The sequence below is a fragment of the Tauraco erythrolophus genome, chromosome 1 (assembly GCF_009769465.1).
Source record: "Tauraco erythrolophus isolate bTauEry1 chromosome 1, bTauEry1.pri, whole genome shotgun sequence".
Taxonomy (NCBI): Eukaryota; Metazoa; Chordata; class Aves; order Musophagiformes; family Musophagidae; genus Tauraco; species Tauraco erythrolophus.
Window position 1 is genome coordinate 115,072,306 of NC_141465.1, and position 23,149 is coordinate 115,095,454.

Here is a 23,149-nt window from a genome sequence, read left to right on the forward strand (position 1 = left end):
AGACGCAGCACGCTGCACTGGTGGCAGGTGAATTCGGTGCTGATAAAGGCAAGACAGTGTACATGGAGCAACGGGAGCCTGGTGCGCCTGCGGAAGAAGGGACTTTGAGCTGGATGTTGCCATTCAGGAAGAGATCTTGCAATCCTAACAGATAATTGAAGTGCCAGCTCAGTGCATAGTAACAGTCAAAACAGTAAATAGAAGGGCAGGAATTTGTAGGAAGGGAATAGAAGACAAAACAGAAAGCCCGATTGTGCCACTGGTGTGGTGTGTGTGGGCCATCTCCCTGTTCCTTTCCACCTCAAAAGGCATTTTTTACAGGGGACGATACAGAGAAAGGCAAAAGGACAAGAAAACCTACTCAGTGTCTCTGTGTGAGGCATGATAAATGCAGCTAGGGCTCCTCAGCTTGGAAAAAAGGACAATAGGGGAATAAAAGTCCAATTGGCATAGGGAAAAGGAACAGATAGTAGTTATTGTTTCCAATAATGTTAAAACTAAAGGGCACCAAAAGGAATCATCAGATAGCAAGTTCAAAATAAAAGATAATTTTCACACTCTATAAAATTAAACTATGAAACTAATTGCTACACATGATATTTCACATCCCAAAAGTTTACAGAAATTCAGAAAGAGGTTTGAAAAATTCAGTTAATTAAACACAAAGATATCCCTTCTGCTCCGGGAGGAATCTGACTCTGATCTGCACATAGCTGGAATTTAGGAAAGTACAACAGAAATATGCCATTATGTGCCCCGTCTATTTTTATGTTTTTCTCTGGACATCTGCTACTGGCTGCTGTCAGAGCAGCGGGTGGGGGGACCGTCTGTCTGCCCCAGGTTGGAGGGTCCTTCAGCACTTAAGTGGTATCTAGAACTGGGTTTGCTTGAGGCAGGTAAACTAGCTTTTAGTTCCAGTATTTCAGTATGTGCTGCCCACAGCCTTTTCGGAGTGCCCCATGCGGTGGGTGAGCCAGCTGGGCTGGTGTTTGGGCAGGGTCACTGTGGACTGCCACTGCAAAGGACAGCCTGCACCTCCTCCCATCCCCGGCTGATCCTGCCAGGAAACGAACCCGCCACCAGCTCGTCCCAAACAAGTATTATTGTGGCGGTTCAGTTTGTGGCTGCACAGTTGCTCGATGTGCCCGTGCAGAGGAGGGAGAGCAGATTCCACCCCCCTTCCTGTCAGCATCCCACAGTGGCACTGGGTTAGTCATCAGGCAAAGGCACGCAGTCCGTTCCATCCTGCAAAAATCAAAACAAATGACTATTTTTCAGAGATCATTTTTAATGTTGTCTTCTAGAAGACCTGTGTGGGGTTTGATTTTTTTCCCTGCAAGGTAGGGGTTTGACATGGCAGAGAGTTTGTGCTCTGGCTGATTAAAAGCGTGAAGTGAAGCCTTCACTTGCAGGTCCGAGGATCATCAGCGCTTCAGTGTCACTTCTGTTTGCTGGGCTGGGTTTTTTAATGACTCGTGCTGAGAAAAATGTGTGGGTCTGTGCGTAAACATCTTATAATATGTAATAGCTTGTTTTTACTGTGCTATCCAGCAAGTGTCCTGGCAGCAAGAAATAAATAAGGAAGTTTGGGGATTCAGAAGAGAATCCCTGTCAGTCTTCTGCGCAGCGCAGCACAGTTTGAATTTTTGTAGGAAGATGGCATTAATATTGCAGGGCGACGTTTGGCCTTTCCTTCTCTGTCAGAGGCAGCGCGAGGGGCAGCCATGTGATTTCAGTGGGTGTTGAGAGGTTGCTGTGTGCAGAAATGCCTCCAGGGTTTTGTGAACGTATGAGGCGGTCCCCAGTTGAAGGACAGGCTCAGCTGAGCGACACAGTTTGCATATAAAGAACGAGCTGTAAAGATTATGGATCTTTCCAAAGCATAAATGTAGTTCCGTGGACAAGCACAGGTTGCGCTCCACCGATGGGAGCAGCTCCTGCCTCCGCTTCCGCTGCGTGAACCGATGCGGCTTCCCTGCAGAATGATGCGGATATCAGGGTGGTAAATGCTGGCCCGTGGAGAATGAAGAAGCTTGTACTCCGGCTGGGTCCTTCCCAGTGTCTGAGTGAAAGCTGGACTGTTTGGGTGCTTTCCTGCTTCATCCCCTGTTTGCTGGAGCGGCTGAATTAAGTTTGTAGTTTGAGTGAGAAGATGTCTCCGTCCTCCCCTCTTTCGCCGGGAGCAGTCTGCTGCAGCCGTGCCACTGAGGCTGCTTGTGCCCTGAATAATGGTACAGCGTTTGCCCATGAAGCAAGAGAAGTTTTAATAGCCGTGCAAAAAATGCCTTAATTGTTTGCATCTGCTGGAGCTTTAACTGGTATAACATGACAAAGGCAGACCGATACTCTGAACAGTGTTGTAACACAAGGAACTCCCAGCTCCCATCCAAATAGTCTTTCCCTTTTGAATTGCAGTCGTTTGAACATAGATCGAAATCGCATTAAGCTGCTTTAATGAAAACCAAATGCACTCCTTGGCTTGCTGCGTTCCAAACGTTCAGGCACTTTGGGAGCGGTCTGGGCAGCGCGGGCGGCTGCGGGCACAGCCCGGCTGGGGCCAGGCAGCCAGGTTTTTGATTCTTTTCTGGAACTTCCTCCCTAAGGGCACCCCATGATGTCAGCGAGCCGTCAGCTCGCGGCGGCCGGGCTGAGCGCGCGCCGCTGGCAGTTCCCAGCCGGCCCCGGCCTCGGCGGCACTGGCGGCAGCTGAAGGCGGCGGACAGGCTGTTTCTCCGCACGGTGGGGAGCTCAGAGCCTTTGGTGGTCCAGCGCCAGCCCTTGGGGACAGAGCATCACCTGTTAGAGGTCAAGCCCTTGCCCTGGGGTCAAGTTTGACGGCAGCATGGTAGCCAGGGGGGGAATGGCACGATTTTGGAGTCTGGAGAGCCTTCAGATGGCTACGTGTGAGTAGAACATGATCTCTCTCTCTTTTGCTATTTTTTATAGCGTTTTTAGGTTGATCTGATGAACTGTGGCAGACGGGGGGCCTGATTCTGATCACTCTTCTACCGTGTCATCACAGAAGCCTGCAGCCTTACACTGGTGACAAAGCTGCTGGGAGATCAGAATCAGTCCCAGGCTGTCTTTTTAAGTTTTTGCATCCCGTTGGAACCATCAGGAAAGCCCACCCCTACCTCTGATATTTCTGTCTGTAAACAATAGAGGAATAGATGCAGAATGCAAGCGACTGATTTTGCTCCCGTCTGACTATGAAGACAATGTAAGCTTGTTGATTCGGTACAGAATAATAAACAGTTATCAGTCCCGAAATTGCAGTCATTTTTCATCTGGAGCCAAATGAGTTAGGTTATTTTGCTGTGCCGTTGTTACTGGAACAAACCAACAGGCAGTGCTGATAGTACAGTGGAGACGTATAAAGGATCCTTGGCATTAATTTTTTTGGCGTTGCTTTATAAGGTAAAAATTGATTTAATGAATTTTTTATTTGCAGATTTTTTTTAATGAAGCAATTTCAGTAAGTTTCACAAGATGTATTTTAAAAGTTTAACAAAGCTTGGATTTATGAGCCTGTATGCAAAAAAAAATCTTTTTTTTTTTTCAATAGGGATTCTTCCCTAGTCAGGCAGATTGTACCATTAGTGTGAGTCAATATTTAAAATGCTGGGGGGTAGAAGAGAACAGTCAAATAGCCATGTTCTGTTACATCAAGACTATGCCATATTTTTTCACTTTTAAAAGAAAGAAAAATCTTCCAAGTTTTTTAGTGAACCTGTGCAGTAATCAGCTTTGATCTCTCTTGCACATTAACTCCCAAATGACCAAAGATGCTAGTAATGGTATAAGCACATAAGCACCCCTGAGGAGGGGGTTGAAGTGTTTCTCCCTGTAAGGTAAATAACAGATAGGCGGCAGTGTGCCTATTAGCTGTGTAGGTGAGTGGAGTAAAGCCAGGAGCCATCTCTTTGCGATGCATCCAGAGCCCAGAGCTCGGCAGGCAGGTGGTACCCAGGCTTGGAGCAAGGCAGTGCAGAGGCAGGGTCAGGGCCCTGCTGCTCAGTGGAAGTGGCAGGTTCAGTAACTCCACTTAAAGGTCCCTTCCCAAGCACTTGGGAGTGAGAGAGATGCTCTGCAGGCTGCGGGACAACTTATCTGGAAACAGTAAACATTAAAAAATTAGTTGAGTGCTAGCAGCCCATTCTGAATTTTTTTTTTTAATTGGATTTTTGAGCACTGTATGATCTTCAGGCTCTCTAGTTATTCACAGCTTGGGCCCGCCATAGGAATAAATCTTTGGGGATGAATTAACAAGGACCAGGGAGTGCACTCAAGCACTGGGACACTGGTCACTGATGGTTCTTGATTACTATCTCATCCTCTGATTTGTTGGAACGTTACAGCTACTTTCAAAGGCAAACTGACTCTGAAAGAGTCTAGCAGTGTGAACGAGAGTCAGTCAGTATTACTTGGTCCTGAGATCAGTCCCCAGTCCTCTTCATCTGCCGGGCCAGAGGTGGTCACCAAAAAGGATCTGCCACTCAGTGATGTACCCGAAATGGGTTTGACAGTTTATACAGTAACTGCATATCTACACGTGCATAGTGACAGTCACTTACATGATGTTTCTCTTGGTTTATGTGGCTGTGTAATAAGATGAAGCCCATCTTAGTTCTGCCCTCTGTTTCTTTACGAAGCTGCCTCTTTGGTCAGAAAGTGTCCGATTGTCAAACCAAGATTTTTTTTGTGATTTGGGGCAATTAAAAGAAGTGTTTTCTCTGGCAGTTACACTGTGCTTGGTGCAGACTCCCTGTCCCCTCGGCTGCTGCTGGAGCCATGTGGGAGCTGGCATTGAGACCTGCCTTCTGATTCCGGTCATTCCAGATTGCCTCTGGGTCAAAAATAAGTAAATAACAGCTGTAGTTCTATTTTTCACACACAAAAAGGAGAATTTAGCATCAGTTTCATCAGCTGCTAAATGAGAAAATTCTGAAGAAGAGTAAAAAGTATTTTGTGGCAGAAAAGCAGTTTTCCTGAGAGCTCTGCTGCCCTCCACTTCTGCTGTTATTGTTGTATCTGTGATAACAAAGGCACCTTCGCAGCAATCCCTCTTGCATTGTTTTTGTTGTGGTTTTTTCTTTTTAATCATAAAGATGACAAAGTAAACAGCTGTTGCACCTTTGTTTTAGTTGCTGCAGATGGTGGGACTGAATCTTCGGCCTTAGTGGATGACAATGGCAGTGAGGAAGACTACAGTTACGAGGAACTCTGCCAAGCCACTCCCAGGTACCTGCAGCCCGGAGGGGAACAGCTAGCAATTAACGAGGTAATGTCCTGGGTTTTGCATTGCTGTAATGACGGGGGATGTGTTTTCCATAGGTCTGAGGTTTCATATTAATAAAAAGTGTGATGGCAGTAGCCAGCACAGCCAAGAATCCAGCAGCCATGGCAATCTGCCTCTGGCACGGCTGGCGAGCAGATATGCCAAGGGAAGGGCACAGGGACTAGTACTTCACTGGGAGCTTAGCTCATTAGCCTACGTAACTGCTTCGGAGTAGGACTCTTAATTATTCTCACTAATAAATATACTCAGAGATGTCTGAAAATCTAGAACTTTAGTTTTATCCTGAAATAGGAGTAATAGTGGGGACTCTATTGAGGTATTTTGATCTTTTTAGTAGTTTATAAGTAGTTAATTGTTTATCCTTTGTCCTTCACAACTTCATTTTCTTTCCGTCTCAGCTGATAAGCGATGGCAGCGTCGTCTATGCAGAAGCTCTCTGGGACCATGTGACTATGGATGATCAAGAGCTGGGCTTCAAAGCTGGAGATGTCATTAGAGTCCTAGAAGCTTCCAACAAAGACTGGTGGTGGGGAAGAAATGAGGACAAGGAAGCCTGGTTTCCAGCTAGCTTTGTCAGGGTGAGTGACGCTCTTGCTTTTGCACTGTTGTTGCACGAGATTCGTAGCAGAGTGCAACAGCAATTGTCGTGATATTACGTTTAAGTGAAGGGTCTGATCCTCAGCATCTTCTATGTGAACATCAGTGGTGTAACTCCTCATGACTTCACAAGAAAAAAAACAATAGAGAATCACACCCCAAGATCCCTTAGCTCCTCTGGCAGCTTTTAGTGTGGCTTCCTTTGTGTGGTCCTTTTGTAACCAAAGGAATTTCTCAAGCAGAAATGAGGGCAGCAGAAAGCTCAACCAGGAGCAATCAGTGTATATGGAGAGGATGCAGCATTTTTTTTCTGAGAGAGTGGGGAAAGCTATGCTGCAGGGATTTCTCAGTAAAATAGGGCTTAATTTATTATCACAACGTTGTGTAGGAATCTGGTTCAGTTTGAAATCCCCAGGTGGAACTCAGCCAGCTTATCATGACGGTGTAACTCTCAAATGGTATAAAATTGAACTATATTTTAGAAATTAATCTAAAGTACTTTTTTGAGAGCCTCTAGTGAAGCTTGGGCCACACTGAAGTACTACACAGTGCAAGAGATGGTTCCTGCCTTTGCCCTTCCTAGATCTCCAGCCAACATGGGCAATCACAAAAGTCAAAAAAGGAGGTGCTGTTATCCACATCGTACAGATGGGGAACTGAGGCAGAGGGAAACTATTTTAATTTGAGATGTCTACTTTTGTGATTTTTACCTGTATGCTAGCTTGGCCAAAATAACACATAAACTATTAGTAAGGGTCAGAAATAAGCTTAAGTCTGAAAAATACACAGGCGACACAATACGTTAGCTCTCAGATACTGTGAGTAGAAAACCATGTGTTTAGCCAGACAAAAATCTCAACACGTTATTTGACTGTGCAGTGAGTACAATGAGAAAAATCCTGTTGTGGAACTGTCTCTATAAGTTAAGAATGGGAACATTTCTGTAGCAAGTCCTCTCTTAATTGTAAGAAGTTTGTAACAGTTTCATCACGTTTTATAAAAGTTTGCTGCTTTACTCTAGTTTACTTTGTTTTTTCTGGCTGCAGCTGCGAGTTAATCAGGAAGAAGTACCAGAAAATTGTAGTAGTATCCAGGATGAAGAACAAGATGCAGATATTAACAAGCATCGTCAGAAAATAGCTGAAAACAAGGATCAGATGAGAACAAATGTTATACAGGAAATTATGAATACAGAGCGAGTCTATATCAAGCATCTCAAGGACATCTGTGAGGTACGTACTTTAACTTGAGCGCATTCTGCTGACCTAATGTGAACAAAACATCCCATATAAGTTGAGAACCAGAGTGGTTTCTCATATCAGAATATTCGCAATTGCACTTCTGAGGCTGTCAGTCAGAACCTTCTTGTGTCCTGTTACGGCTTTCCTCTCTGCTTTCCTCTCTGCCGACTGCCACAAGGCAACACTTCCTTTTTTGAAAAAAACACATTCCACTTTTGACATGGAAAAAGTGCTTTGCTTATCTAACTGCTATTTCCATAATAATGAGAGAAGGAAGTCCAGTTTATTTAGAACCTTTTACCACTTGGTTTAAATAGAAAACTTTCCATAACTTTAGTAAGATCAATTACAGTTCAGAGACAAAACATTTTGAAAGTAACCTGCAAAGAGAATGTTTGCTGGGTGAGATTTTTTTTTGTTTTCTCCAACAAAGATATTTGTGCTGGATGTTTAGTAGCTATGAAGAAGTCTTTAAAGGTGTTTTAGAACTACGTTGCTTGTTTGAACTATAAAATGTGGGTTTTTTTTTCTGCTTTTTGTTGAAATTTTGTTGAAGGCCCACATTTGGACAAGAAGCTTATAAATACTTTTCACTGAAGTTTACCTCATCTGATGTGGGCTGCGATGCACTGTATTTGACTTTTATTTGTGTTTGGCATCTTGAAGGATGCTAAACAACCTACCAAAATATTCTTTGTACCCTTAGTTTACTATGTCTCTCTCTGTATTTGTCATGTAGTCATCCTTTAGTCCACCATTCATCTTTGGATTCTTTCATGGACACCAAAGTAGAGAAGACAGCAGTGTTTTTTCTTTTTTTTTTTTTTTTTTTTAGATCAGGCATTTTATGCCTTTTGAAGAAAGACAAAAAAGAAAACAAAAAGACAAAAATTCATTGCTGATGGCTAATTTTAAAACATTAAATGTAAGCTTTGTCTCGTGAATTCACTATTTACTTATGCTAGTGAAGTTTGACTGTGCACCTACAAGATTGAGGAGGAATTTGTACATGCAGCTGTGTCGCTGCCATGGTTAGCTGAGCTCTAGGACGTGACATTCGTGTTTTACTGACCTGTTATTTCTTAGACTGATATTAAAAATTAATTTTCTCTAATACATATATTCTATACCTCTTTTTTAAAACCTGACACGCCTCTGAGTTTAGTACAAAAGAGCAAACATACATTTTCCAAGTAGAGAAGTGATGCTCTGCGTTCAACATGTGGGGTAGAGATGGTCTACTTTCTTCAGAGGGAATCTGCAGGGTGATGCAAGCAGGACATAAAGCTGAAAATATACTCAAGCAAGTCTAAGCCGGAGAAGCTACTGTAGATAATAATCCTAATTTGCAAGCTCTGCAGTAGAATGAATCACTAAGGCTGGTACAGTCGGGATCATGAAGCTGGAGTATACCGAGAAAAACGTTTTACATTTGAGAAGTGTCTGAAGTCCACATTACAAGACCTGCGCAGGAATTAATTTTCCTTGTCAGAGTTATCCTCCTAACAGTAGTAAACCTGGTAGGTGGCTTGCAGCGGAGCCACTGCACAGCTGTCAGGGCAGATGGCTGAGGAGGAGGCAGGAATATTCATAACAGTGCCAGCAATAGTCACGAGTTGCTTCCTGGTAAACCTCACTGGAGCCGTTGCAAGGCTTTTTACAACTGTCTGCTCCCAAAGTGATTTGGGGGAAAGGTGCCTGAAAGCAGCCAGATGGAGGAGCCTGGCAGATAACTCCTATCACGCCAGTTAACCTTCGCACTCCTCTGTACCCTGGTGCCATAACTGATACGAGAACATGAGCACATCGACTGTTCCTGGATATTCAGCCCCTGTGCTGTATCCTCCTCGCCCCGCTCAGCCTTGTGGAACAGGTACCTGAGGACGTTCCACCTGTGCTTCTCAGCTAATGCAATCTAGTGTTAGTTAATGATGACAGAGCAGAATTTGCTCCCAGGGCATTCTAAAACTGGAGGACTCAGTTGTGTATCTGTTTAACACTGGATACAAATTAAGTGAACTGGACCTGCGTGATGTTCTTACAATTAAAGAGAAGAAAACTGTAAAGGTGATTATATGTTTATGTGCAGTCTTGCCAATACTGTTACCTTCTGACAATACTGTATGGATTTTACCAAAGAACAGCATTCTGAATGCATTATAGTATGTTCCTCATTTCGCTTCTCTGGCATAGGCTGTGCCCTACTTACCTACTGGTTAAGGAGCCAGTACTTTAGCCCTGGTAGAAATTGTCTTTATACAAATTCTTTTAGCATTTGTTCATATCTGCATAGAGAAGAACTGTTACGGCACAGAGAAATTGCTACAGAAAAGCACGGCAGCTGGAGTAGTAGCATGCATGGGGCCTTACACTGGGCTCGCCTCCGGCTTGGTGGGTCATTGTAACAAGGAGATACGAGTGGGCTTTCCACTTTCTGCAGGTTTCTGGATCCCCGATTCATTTACGGTACTGTGAGACAGAAGTTGAACCGAAAGAACCAATGTGTAAACCTTTCAGGTCCAAATCTGAAATTGCATGTCCGTATGTATCTCAGAGGTTTTGCCAGCTCAAATGGACTTGTTCAGGGTAGAACCTGTTCTCACATCTTCAAACTAAAGAGGTTTTTTTATTTCATTTCCAGGGTTATATTCGGCAGTGCCGCAAACATACAGGAATGTTCACCGCAGCTCAGTTAAGCACCATTTTTGGAAATATTGAAGATATTTACAAGTTCCAAAGGAAGTTTCTGAAGGATCTTGAGAAACAGTACAACAAAGAGGAACCTCATCTAAGTGAAATAGGGTCATGTTTTCTTCAACATGTATGTTGCAAAAGTTGATTTTATTTATGAAATTAACCAAATATGATAAGAAAATGCTAAGTTATCATGTTAGGAGGGCATTATAGTAACAAGTGCTTATCGAATACTAAACTTTATCTATAGATAGCATTTCAGAATGTCAAATGATTTACAATTAAAGAATTATTTAAACGTTTCAGATTTCTCCTCATCTTTAGCAAGCATGTGTCTTTGTGTACAATTTTAAGCTTCCTTTTCAAAACTGTAGTGATCACACATGACCTGGACTATTTGCAGTGCTTTGATATTTGGCATGCAAAGAATTCCTAAAGAAAATAAGGAAAGGTGGTGTTGGGGAAAGAGGCTATGAGTTCATGATAGGCACTTGCTAAGCCTATAGCTGTCAAGGTCTTTTAATTTCTAATATTCTCCAAAGAAAAGTACTTCTTAAAGTGGGTTTGATTACTGACTCAATGGAGACCTCTGTTTCTGCCTTCTTACAAAGAAGGTACATATTACAATATAGATTTCTGCATAGTATCAAGGCTGATTGTTATTCAGTCTGGAAACAATATAGGGAATGGATTAACTAAACTAACTAGATATAACAGGTGTTACAAAAATATCTTTTCTCTTTTGTCAACAAATACTTTAGTTAACGGTTTGACTTTTTTTTTTTTTTGTAGCAAGAAGGCTTTGCTATTTATTCAGAGTATTGTAACAATCATCCCAGTGCCTGCATCGAACTTTCCAAACTAATGAAACAGGGCAAATACCGTCACTTCTTTGAGGCTTGTCGCTTGCTTCAGCAGATGATTGACATTGCCATTGATGGTTTTCTTCTCACACCGGTTCAGAAAATATGCAAATACCCTCTGCAGCTTGCAGAATTGCTCAAATACACCACTCAGGAGCACAGGTGAGAGAATGAAAAATAGAAATCTTATAATAGTAATAACACCTAATTACTCAAGCATTGTGGATGTCACAACACTGAAGCTTTTAAGACTGTGAACAAAACTCTGATTGACTACTATAGATGGGAGCTCCGTACTAGATGGGCATCTTGGAACCATCACAAATGTTAACAAAAACTTTATCTGAAACGTAGCACAGGGGACTCAGAGGATGCCAGATAGAATGAGGAATAAGTGAAAGAAGGAGAAGGAAAGGAAAAAGATGCTGGGATAGGATGCAGGGAGAGATGTGTAAATCAAGGTGAAAAAAAGCCAATGTCAAAGAAATGAAGGAGAAAGAAGTTCACAGAAGAAAGGAGGAAGCTGCATAAATGATGTGGACACGAGAAAAGGTAAAGAGTGCCTTAGGGAAAAAAACATAATCTGAGCAAGTTTGAAAGTAGTATTTTTTAGAAATTTATTAGTAGTAAACATAGCCTTTGTTTGCAATAAGTCCAGACATTAGATTTTCAGCTGGGATAAATAAGAATTGAAGTTGCAGGTTATTGGCCTTTCTACTATACCTCTGAGCTGATTAACTCTTTGACTAAATTAAGATTTTATCTTTAAATGTCTGCCTTTTTACCTTGTACAATTGCAAGAAAAATGTTCCATTGTGACCCCTGTGCTCAAAGTCCAAATGCAGCCTGAGGCAATGCTTCCTGCCAAAGGCTTTGCTTCCTTACTTTGAGAAAACTCCCCTTGGAGATGAAGGGATTTTTGCCAGGGGCCACAGTATAGGGGATGCCAAGTACTGACATTCAGATGCGAAACACCTCCATTCATTTCTGAGATTACCAGGGAAGACCTTCAATAACAACAGCTAATGTGGGTATCTGTTGAGCTACTAAACCAGTAGATGAAGTGACAGCAAGGTTATGCCACCTTCCACCTATAATACCCGTTTTCTGTCTTCTGTGGCACAGCTTCCAGAGATGCCTACAGGCATAGACAGGTGCCCAGTGTACAGAGAAGCTCATGGACAGGCAGACCCACACCCACACGGAGCCTTGGTAAAGCTCCAGACAACTTTGTTATTTGTAGCTTTTTGTTGTGTTTTCATAAAAAGTTTAAAGATCTGATGTGCACAGCCTGCTGTGAAGGCCACAGGTTATGCACCAAGTGAGGAGTAACGTACGTGCCAACTGTACTGAGAGAGAGAACAGAGATAAGGAAGGGCAAGAGTAGCAGTTTGGGTATCCTGCGGTCACTGTGTGGGACACCTCCTTGACGCTAGTAGGATCCTGTTATTGTTAATCTCACTTTTTGTGTACAGAAAAGAGTTTCCAGATATATAAACAGGGAGAGCAGAGTAATGCGCAGATTTAGAAGGGAAGCACATCCATCAGCAGCAGCCGATGAAAATAGGAACTGGGACAGAAGCAGATAAAAAGGACAGCGAGGTTGACCCCTTACAGGATTTATTTCTGGCTCGTGCTGTTTTCTACCTCTGGCTCCCTTTTCTGCCAGAATCATTCTGATAAAGGAGGGAAAGGAGCTGCTCTGCTGGGACTCTTAAGGCAAAAAATACGTCTCTTTCCTTCCCTCTTCTCAGAGACTTCATTTGAGGAAGGTGAAGGAGTGATGGATGCTATACAAAGGGGAAGCAAAACCTGCGTACAGTTTGGGGAGATTCATAAGCACGTGGGGAGCTCAGGTAAAGAAGGAGGGGAGCAGCACAGTGGAAGAAGGACAGGAGGCTTGCGTTTGACCAAGAGCAAGCAGGGAAAGGTGACAGTCTTGGCTCTGGCACACTTGTTCCATGAAAACAGGTCACTTTGTCAGCATTATCTCCTTTAATTCTTCTCTTCCGTGCCCATGTTCTTGGGCAGCACTGAATTGTACAGACTGCTATGTGAGGTTCAGGATAGTTGAGAATCAGATTTCTCTTATTTAAGTACCTTGAGTAGAGGGATAAATGGGTGATAGGGGCTAGTACTTCAAGCCCTGTGTCACAGCGTGTGATTGCATCGATATTCATTGCGTAAGTGATCTCTGAAATTTGTCTACATTTCACAGTGATTATAACAACATAAAGGCTGCCTATGAGGCTATGAAGAATGTCGCATGCCTGATCAATGAGCGAAAACGAAGACTAGAAAGCATAGACAAGATTGCACGTTGGCAAGTGTCTATCGTAGACTGGGAGGTAAGCATCAGCCTGTCCCTTTCCTGAGCAAAGGTACTGTGTACTGTACTCCATGTCCTCTACAGAGTATGTCTTTCTGCTTAGTAGGTAGTTTATGGTGTCTGCTTTTCAACTGGTCATTGCTCAGTTAAAAGTCCAGTTGCTTCATTTGCAGTGATTCTGTTACTGATTACCTTGTCTGTTACTCAGGAAGAGCAGCATGTATTAACATGGCCACTTGTCTTTGGGATGACACTGGATTGAGATGACAAAATGGATTTTTTTTAAATGCTAGACCTACAGAACCTCCTTTGGATTTTTGGCAGTTCTATCAGAACTTGAACCTGCTACCCTGAGTTTAATGAATTTCCTCCTGATTTATGCAGAAATAAAGTAGAGCAGAAAAACTTAATCATTGAGTTTGCCTGTATGAGATAATCTACATTCTATGACATTTTCAAATCTAGTAATAAAGATACACAGAAAACGAATGAACTCAAGACTTGATTGTAAAATGAGACTGCTTAGGCACACAGTAAGATCTTAAAATATTATTTACTTACTACGTGTATATATATATATATATATATATTTATCTTCTTAGGGACCAGATGTGTTAGCCAGAAGCTCAGAACTGATCCACTCAGGAGAACTGACCAAAATATCAAAGCAAGCCAAAAGCCAGCAGAGGACTTTCTTCCTTTTTGACCATCAGCTTGTGTTCTGTAAAAAGGACCTCCTGAGAAGGGACATCTTGTATTATAAGGATCGTATTGACATGGATGAGATGGAAATTGTGGACACTGAAGATGGCAGAGACAAAGACTTTAACATTAATGTTAAGAATGCTTTTAAGATAATAAACAGAGCGACAGAAGAGATTCATTTGTTCTGTGCAAAAAAACAGGAGGATAAGAAGAGATGGATGGAGGCGTGCGAAAGTGAAAGGAGAAGAGTTCAGGAAGACAAGGAAATGGGTGAGTGGAAGGATTTCCTCTCTAAAAGGTAGTAAAAACAAAGGGGAATGTTCTGGCTTTTACACTTCATGTTTTGTGCAGATGTGCACTCTGCCTTCTGGGACTGGTGCCTCTTTCTTATCTGACATGACCTTTAGCTGTATAGGGAAGCCTATTCAGGTGTGTTTGCCCTGTCATTGTGGGCCAAAGGTCCAGGGCAGCTAGCTATGATATCCACGTCACAGGATAACCCATGTGATTCTGATGCATTATGCAGAAGAATGAGATATGAGATATGAGATACGAGATATGACAAGATGCACTTCACAAAGAGCACTCAATAATAAAAATCCATACAAAATCCCAGCACTTTTGTATGAATCATTGATCCAAAACATCCATTCTTAAAGGACACTTTTATTATAAAGCCAAGCAGCACTAATTCTAGATTTTTACTGTCCGTGTCATATAATTGCACCTCTCATGTCCAGGAGACCTGTGTAGTTGCATAGTATCATTAGTTGCAGACCCAACAGTAGCACCACTGGGCAGTTTACAGAGAAATGAAGGCTAACCTTGAGTGAGCAGGGAAAAAGGCAGGACCTTGCAAATCCTAGAATCAGCTTTAGACTCACAGCCTGTTGGACAGTCTAAGGACAGCGCCTTCTGTGTGAACGTTCCTTTAGAATTGTTTGGGGTTTTTTTTTTTTCCTTGCATAGTTTAATGCTTCCTTTAAGATCAGTGACAAAGGCTCCAGCAAGATTTCATTGGCAAAACATATGCAAAGATGGCAGCAACACTAATAAGAAAAATAAAACTTTTTAATATTCCTAAAGAAGTAATAGAAGAACTAGTGCATCTCTGTGTGTTGACTGCATGAGAACTCCTTTTTATAACACTCCTCAGGCATTGGATGACAGCAGATTAAAATTGGCAGTGCACTGAAGTGGATGATAAAACTCACAAATTAGTAAAATTTAAGTAAGATGCCAAATCTCATACTCCATTTTCATTTAAAACATCTGGTCAGAAGAACAGGAAGACAGGAATAACCCTTCAATTACAAATGTAAACCTTTTGATCTTAAGTCCCTTTTTCTTGTTTGATACTGTTGTAAAGATGACAAAAACAAGGTCTCCTCCGAATGTATTGTAGACAGCCCCTAAGCTAAAGAATGTACTTTCCAGTTTACCAATTCATCTCTAAAACCAGTTTTAACTCTTCCCCATTGCACCAACAGTTGCAATTAACACCAATTGCCTCGAGTCCAGAGTAAACAATGAAGCAGCCACTGGTAAACTTTCCTCAGGCTTTCCTCAAACTTTCCAAACTTTTCAAAACCAACTCTTCTCCTGTTCTAAACATCACAGTGTGACATTATGGTCCAGCACAACACTGAGGGCTTTCACAAGTTCTTCTGTGTAGAGCTGGTTCAATCACCCTGTGCTCATGGGTATGGGTGGTGGCGACCTTTCCTAATTCACCTAAAGAGAGCTCTAAAATAAAGTGGATATTGCAAAAGGTTGAAGGTGATTGGGAGGTAATAAAGCAACCCAGAGGATCTGATGATGAGAATTCAAATAATCCCTCTTGTAACAGTTACTGAAAGCCTCAACTCCAGCATACAACGAGAACAGTAGTACAGTCATATGGAAGGGTGATACTGAATAAATCACAGCTTGTGCACTTTTGTGAACAGGGCTGAGCAAAAGAAGAGAAAATGTAAGCATTTTCCATTCCCATTGTTTCTGAGGAGCATTCTTTAGCTCTTCGAATCTCTATCAACACCTCCTCCTGCAGTGGTTGCTTTATGGAGCACTGAGAGAGAACATTGAGCAGGCTAAATGCTGTATATCAGGATGCTTCTGGGGCTTGCACTAGTGCTTGCTCTGGGCAGCAGTAGGTCTGTCTTGTGCAGTCAGCGGGATGTTACCATTCCTTCTAGGTGACACTGCTCCAGGAATCCCCAAGCATAAGAAAATTGCAAAGGTGTAGCAGCTACAGCCCTATATGTCATTATTTATTCTACTGGGTGCTCAGGAGAATCAACATATGACACTCCAAAGGGTAACCATTCAACAGTGGTGGCAGTGACAATGATGGGATTCATCATGATAGCACTAAGCCTTATTTAGGACTGTGTCAGAAATTCCCATGGTGCCAAGCACAGGGATTGCAAGGGAGGGTCCATCGCACTTGCTGCTCTTAAGGCACTGTGCAATATAGTGAAGAAAATTCAGTATAATGAGAAACTGTGTTTTTGATAATGGCACGTAGGCACAAGCAGCCTTTTCTGCCTATGTGACATCCAGCCTTCTGGAAACTTGTTTTTCGAATGTCATAGCTCATTATTCAGATTTAGTGGTACCTATTTGGCATAGGTATGAACCAGAGGAAAGATAGTTGAGTTTTAATACCCAATGTCCATTTGGTCTTGTGAGTCACAGTGGCTTGGATGTTTTCTCCATTGCCCAGAAGACTGCTGTTTTTCTAAAATTTCTTTTTTTTTGGCATAATTGAACATTTCCTTTAGCCAAAACCAGTGGAAAGGCCCCAGTATTCTCAACCTCAGGTTTAAATTTATCTTCTTGGTTTTGTAGGCTATCTTTCTGGACTTCACACAAAGCCTCTAATCTGACCACTCTGAGAACAAAATACATACTCTTCCAATTCAGAACTGCAAATGGCATTTTACTTCTATTTTCAAAGACCCTTTGGTGCGAGTCACCATCTCCCAAACCATATCTAGCTTTTCTTAGCTTTTTTGAATACATGGGAAGAAAAGGCCACAGCCAGAAAACCCTTCTCCAAACCGCTAATAGCCACCGTAAGAAAGTGGTCTGATCTCTGTTGATGAAATTTCTTTCATTTGTAAAAATCTGTTTCCTTGTTTCTATAAAGGAAAATAATCTGCAGAAGAAAATAAACTTCTACCCCAAAATTATGGCTAACTGCTGTTGTATTGTAAGTTAATAGGCTGATTTGTAATAACTTCTTCATAAATTCAGGCTAATAAAGTAAAGGGAATTTAAAAAGTATTATGAGAAGATGCAAAATGGAACCAAAGCAGATGCTTCATTCTGACTTTGAATTGCAATTTCTGTGCTCTTTACGTGCGTCTGAGTGAAATTGGTGGCAGCATGTGCACCCTGTTGTCTCCCTGTGCTAACATATGTACCATATCCAAGTATCTCTACTGTCTTGTATGCAAGGAGAGGAAACTAGAGTGCCTGTTCATGGGCTCCAGACAACATCAGTCACTGGTGTCACCTTTCATAGCAGATGTCTGGTGTCTCCGTACTCAGCACAGATCAGTCATACACCCATCACATAATAGTAAATAGCACAGGGTTGACCACATACTGTAGCACCATGTAAGTCATACAAGTATGCAAACAAGTACATGAGAAATCAGAGTGAGGGATCCAACCACAGTATGATGCAGGCACAAACACATCACAGCCTGCTTTGGCGTCTGGGAAATTATGTGACACTGTCTTCTTTGAATGGAGGGAAAGGAACCCAAGTTTGTGCTACTGCAATACCAGTGACTTCAGTTGGTTACCCCAAGTTAGCTCAGAGTCAGTGAAAAAGAAACAGATTCTGCATTTGTGTTCTATTACTTGGTGGCTTGTAGTTTTCAGAAGTGTTAATTTACACTTTTTTTTTTAATCTATTCTTATTTGGACTTATATATTAAAAGTAGTTAGTTAGTTCCCCGTTGATTGCCATTTGCAGGAACTGGAAAGAGACTTTACCCAGTAATCTGCAGGCAAATTAATGTTCCTATTGTTATGACAGTGAAAAATTATACTTAAAGTTATATGACAAAGTAAAACACAATTCTAAAAACTTAAGGTATATTACTATTGAGATTTACTAAAAATTGTTTAAAATATAGTTTACTTATTGGTTTTAATTTAATGTAATCAAGTATTAGATACAGTATTTTTATACCAATGCCGCCCTAATTTACGTTTTGACGTAGGAATGGAAATCTCAGAAAACCAGAAGAAACAAGCCATGCAGAATGCCCGTAAATCAAGGCATGGAAAAATTAAAGGTGGGTGTTTAGAATTGCTTTACATTCTTACTGTGTTACAGTGTTCTTTATGTTAGGAAATGGTTAAGTTCTTCAATCTTTTAAAAATTGTTTATGGTTTACATGAAGTTCAAATAATTTCCATTAACCTGTATTTTAATATCAAATACCAATACCTTTGTAAACTTCAGTACACACTAAACCAGGCCCCCAGTCTCCTTCAGACAGGCAAGTCATTATTGTCTTTATTAGAGAAGAAACTCAAGAGGTAAGGCAAGCGTTTATTTAACGATGTGAGAAAGTGCATGCAGAGATTAAATTAGAAATGAGGGTTACTGATTCTTTCCTTTGCTTTTACTCAAACAGCTTGTTCTTCTTTAGCGATTCTGTGCTTTGTTTAAAATATCCTAAAGTTCTTCCTGCAAGCTACGTGTTGCTGTATTTAGGATAACACACTCAAAATGGCTTTGTTCTACCCTAGACTAGAAGGAAGGATGGACTAGAAATGTGTTTCTCTGGAAACAGCTTTTTTATTCCTTTTCTTTATCAGAAAATGTGTTGTGATTTTGTCATTTTCCATCTTAAAGTCAAATTTGGGTAAACCTTTAGTGTGTTGAGAGAATGAATTGAGGAAGTGGGACCAGACTAAGTCTGAATTTAGGAGTGAAGGAGCTGATGTTAAATAGTCCTCTGCCCCCTAGGAATAATACTATTAAAGCATTTTCTCTTTATCAATCACTAGATACCTCTAAAACCTGTCCAGATTTTCAGGGGAGTGGCTGAAAATTGTGATCGGGAGATTCTGTTCAGAATGCACAAAGTCTGAGAACATTAGCCTGGAAAAATAATTTCGAAATTGAAGAAGTAACATTGTGCTGTTTTTGGCTGTGATAGAGTTAATTTTCTCCACAGTAGCTAGTATGGAGGTGGGGGTACATATATAGGCTGGAGGTGCACAAGAAGTTGGGAGGGAACACAGCTGGGACAGCTGATCCCAACTGACCAAAGGGATATGCCGTACCATATGATGTAATGCTCAGCATATAAAACTGGAGGAAGAAGAAGGAAGGGGCAGACATTCGGACTGATGGCGTTTGTCTTCCCAAATAACCATTAGGCATGATGAAGCCCTGCTTTCCTGGAGATGGCTGAATACCTGCCTGCTGATGGGAAGTAGTGAATGAATTCCTTGTTTCACTTTGCTTGTGTGTGCAGCTTTTGCTTTACCTATTAAAGTGTCTTTATCTCAATCCATGAATTTTCTCACTTTTACTCTTTCAATTCTCTCCCCATCCCACTGAGGGGGAGTGAGCGAGCAGCTGTGTAGGGCTTTGTTGCTGGCACAACAAACATTTTTGTTGGTAGCAGAATTTTACCCAGCCTTACTCTGAGAATTGACTAATTGTGAGTATCTACTGTGTTAAGTCATTCCTTTGAAATACCAGAATTTACTTGTGCAAACAATATAGCCAGACTGTGTGAAACTGCTGCGTGTTTCTTATAATTCTGTAATGTCTTATAATTTTACTGGTATTATTCTCTTCTTAAGCCAAATCAATGAAGCAATTAAAAAGTCAAACATCAGGAAAGGTAACCTTTAGTAGTGCATACATTCAAGATTGTGGCAAAATTCATACTGGCGTTATTGACCATTGAATTTGTCCCATGGTCCTGTGCTTAAATTTCAACAGTATTGGTTGCTCTGGTACCTGACTTATGCTTTCTTAAATTGTTCTTTTTTCAGGTGTAAGCTATAATGGATGTCCCGTACCTCCTCCACACCAAAGCCTGCATCCTATTCATCAGCGCCACATCACTGTGCCTACCAGCATCCCGCAGCAGCAGGTTTTTGCCCTGGCAGAACCCAAGCGGAAGCCATCCCTCTTCTGGCATACCTTCAATAAACTTACCCCCTTCAAAAAATGAGAGGCAAAGGACCTGGAAAGGACATCAGCACAGAGGGAGACTTACTCCAGAGAAGGACCTTGGAGACACAGTTAAGCTTTTTTGAGCTCAGCGAATCTCCAATTTTGGAGGGAAAACCATGGGCTCCTTTGAGCCAGAAATACCGCCTTTGTCAAGAAGAAGAATGAAGTTCTTCAGTGCTGCTCTGAAGTCAATGTTGCAAGGTGTCAGCATTGCTGATGAAGAGCAATTTCTCTTCTGACAAAGACAACTTGCTGTTATTCTGAAGCGGCAGCATTTGATCTCTTAGTTACATTGAAGTAGTGATGGAATCATGCAGGTCATTGTAACATTTCATTTTTCTTAATCTTATATTGACGGCCAAATTTAGGATAGGGAGGAGTTTTTCCTTAAGGGTAGGTATATCAGCAAGGAATCTTAGGAGAGTTTTCTCTTTCTTTTTGGAGCACAGAGCAGAGACCGTCCATTAAAATCAGGTGGAGAGATCCCATGTGATTAACCTGCTGTTGCAGAATTTGGTGGACCCTAATCCTTCCTGTCTTTTTCTATAATATTGCCAAATGGCAGGAGAATGTCCCGCAAAGCCTTACCATATTCCAGATTGGAACAAGAAAATTTTATTCTGTCATATAGAAACATGAACAGAGCGCAAAATGGACTATAAAGATATGTGCATTTATTGCGCACAAGTGGAAATAAGAGGAGCCCAGGACATCTTGGATTGATTGCTTTCAGTTGCAGCAGTATATTGCTTGCATGTATGCTCTTCAGTGTAGAGCTTTTGTATCACTTTTTGTGCACTTCTTAGCCTGGAAGATGCTTCTTTATATTTCCAGTATGCTTATTTCTCTGTGTAAAAAGTATTTTTTTATTTTTTAACGAAGATAATGTGAATGTACAAAGTCAGAGTTGAGTCAGTACGTGCTGACTGCTGGCTATGTTACATACTTCTCACACTTTGTATTCATATAGCTTGGCTTGGAAAATGGATGAATAGTAATGTAAATATATTGAAGTGGTTTGGATCCATGCTTCTTCTACACAGTGAATTGACAGTGGGTTTTGACCAATTATTTCTTCACAAAGGAAGAGAAATCCTTACTGGAAGAGACAGAGAAATTGTGTAGACCAGAGATGGATTTTGTCTCAGAATCATGTCTGTATTGGAAGGGGAAGAGCCAGACTATTAAGGTCAGCTCTGGCAGCATATGCAATATGTGATCTGCATTGCTACAATTTGCGTATGACATGAAGCTGACTTCTAAAAAAACACCAGGAAGAAACAGGATCTTGATTTTTGCAGCACTGATCATTTCTGCTTGATAACTCTCACTAAAGATGACAAGACTGCTGGTAACAGGGAAGGAAAGACAGACTCCAGATGTTTCAGAACTGATTTCTTTTGAATGTCTCTACAATACTTTGTCCTATGCTGCTGATTAGGGGCATTATCTGATGATAAGGATAGATCCAAGAGTATTCTTTGACAATGGCACAATCAGCTTTGTCACGAATCTCCAATATATGAAGAACAAACAAGGGGCTAGAGGCCAGGCATCTTAACAACAATGTAAAAAAGCCTTATTTTAAACATGTATTTGTTCCTACTGCTATTGTTACCTCTCTGTTTTTATTTATCATCAGTGTTGTGAAGCCCACTAGTCACTAGATTTTGTGATTTGATAACTTTGTGGCAACTTCTGCAAAGCCCAGGTTTGTAGTTTTGATTTTTAATGACATGTTTTGAGAACTGTACATTTCAAATGCCTTGTGTATATAGCTCAGCAATAATGCAAAGTCTGGTGATGCTCAGATGAGTTGTTCACTGCATAGTGAACTTCATTGCTTGTGTTTTCCCATAGCGATGGAAGATGACCTGAAACAGTTAAGAACTGGAAATGTGCACTGACATATTCAATGATCCAGCTTAAAGAAAATGCACAGGAAAGTTACAGAAAAAAGCTGGCTTATTGTATTTTTTTTTTTGATGTTTAAAATAATCCATCTCCTTTCATTTTTTTTAAAAAAGGTAATTCTAAATGCTCAATTTAAACACAAGGAGCAGACTTCCTAATGCAGGCATGGATGCATGCCCTTCCCCTTAAATGAGCAACCCATTTGTGTTCCTTACGTACCCATTTTCGTGGGTACGTGCCACGTTAAGGCCTGCAAACCAAAGTGGTGCATGTACCGTGGAAGTGGAGACGATCTTTTTCATAATCCCATTTTGAAAGATTTGTTCTAGATGCAAAAAAAAAAAGCCTGAAATTGGATAGCAGTGCTTAACCCAGAAACATTCCCAGCTGGACCTGAAGACGGTGCAAGATCCACGCTTACATATTTGTCTTTGCTAAAACCTACTTCCATCCAGAGTTCACTTCTGTGCAGTGCTGGAAAAAAAAGGGAGATTTTGGGATGTATCTTCTGACATGTCAGTACCCTTGAAGGCTCTTCCCACATAGTAGTGCTGGTGCCTTAGCCCTAAAAATGAACAGAAACATTTGCATATGGTTTTAGATGCAGCAGGTCTTAATAAGTGAATTTTAGAGAGATAAAAAGCAAATGTTTCATGGTGCAGATTACTCAGAACAGTTTTACATACTGTACTCTACATGTAGACATGGTAATTGTATAATATTCTGTGTCTTTCTTTGCAATCTGACCTTGCAACAGATTAAGAAAAAATATAACAAGACAGGCCCAATTTAGACTATACCATAATCTTTTAAACAAATTGCAGTTAAATGAAAACACACAATTACATTATTCAAAAATTAAGACAAATATTTACTTGGGGTTCAGCCTGACTGTAGAGTCTGTGGGAAAAAAAAAGTTGCAACTAAAATGTAAAATTTTGTATTTTAGCAACTCTTGACCTGATCCTTCTTCTGATGACAAAATGTATAGATGATCAGAAGGGTGTGATGGCAACATCTGTTGTTCTCCTCTCCCTTTTGCATGCTTTAAGTTACTATAAAAAGTTCTAGGGCAACTACTAAGCACATTTGTGCCTCGTTTAGATAAAGCACAGCCAGAGCCTTCCCAATGGCCTGCTGAGCAGATAACCTCAGACTTTGTGCATGAGATGCAGTAAAGTATGATTGTCCTCAAATGTGTTCCCACTGAGTTAGGATAATGCCAAACCATAATTGCATTTAACTCAGAGCATTTGATGTATAAAATAATAAGATTGTTTTACAAGT

At 41.2% G+C, this 23,149-nt stretch overlaps 1 protein-coding gene across 7 annotated transcripts in view; it reads left to right on the forward strand.

Moving 5' to 3' along the window:
* The window catches only part of SPATA13 (spermatogenesis associated 13), a 155,518-nt gene extending 135,572 nt beyond the window's left edge, over nt 1–19,946 (forward strand). The window contains exons 4-13 of one of the 7 annotated variants that reach the window (XM_086613264.1): nt 5,145–5,281; nt 5,698–5,877; nt 6,943–7,128; nt 9,779–9,958; nt 10,624–10,856; nt 12,913–13,042; nt 13,626–13,998; nt 14,721–14,780; nt 17,967–18,041; nt 19,765–19,946. In XM_086613264.1, the coding sequence (XP_086469390.1) occupies nt 5,145–5,281; nt 5,698–5,877; nt 6,943–7,128; nt 9,779–9,958; nt 10,624–10,856; nt 12,913–13,042; nt 13,626–13,998; nt 14,721–14,780; nt 17,967–18,041; nt 19,765–19,946 (1,736 nt within the window). Of the gene's footprint in view, nt 1–2,842; nt 2,904–5,139; nt 5,282–5,697; nt 5,878–6,942; nt 7,129–9,778; nt 9,959–10,623; nt 10,857–12,912; nt 13,043–13,625; nt 13,999–14,720; nt 14,781–17,966; nt 18,046–19,764 lie in introns of those variants that run through there. The other 6 variants (XM_009982827.1, XM_086613300.1, XM_086613255.1 and 3 more) reach the window with 6 other exon arrangements.
* The last annotated feature ends 3,203 nt before the right edge of the window (nt 19,947–23,149 follow it).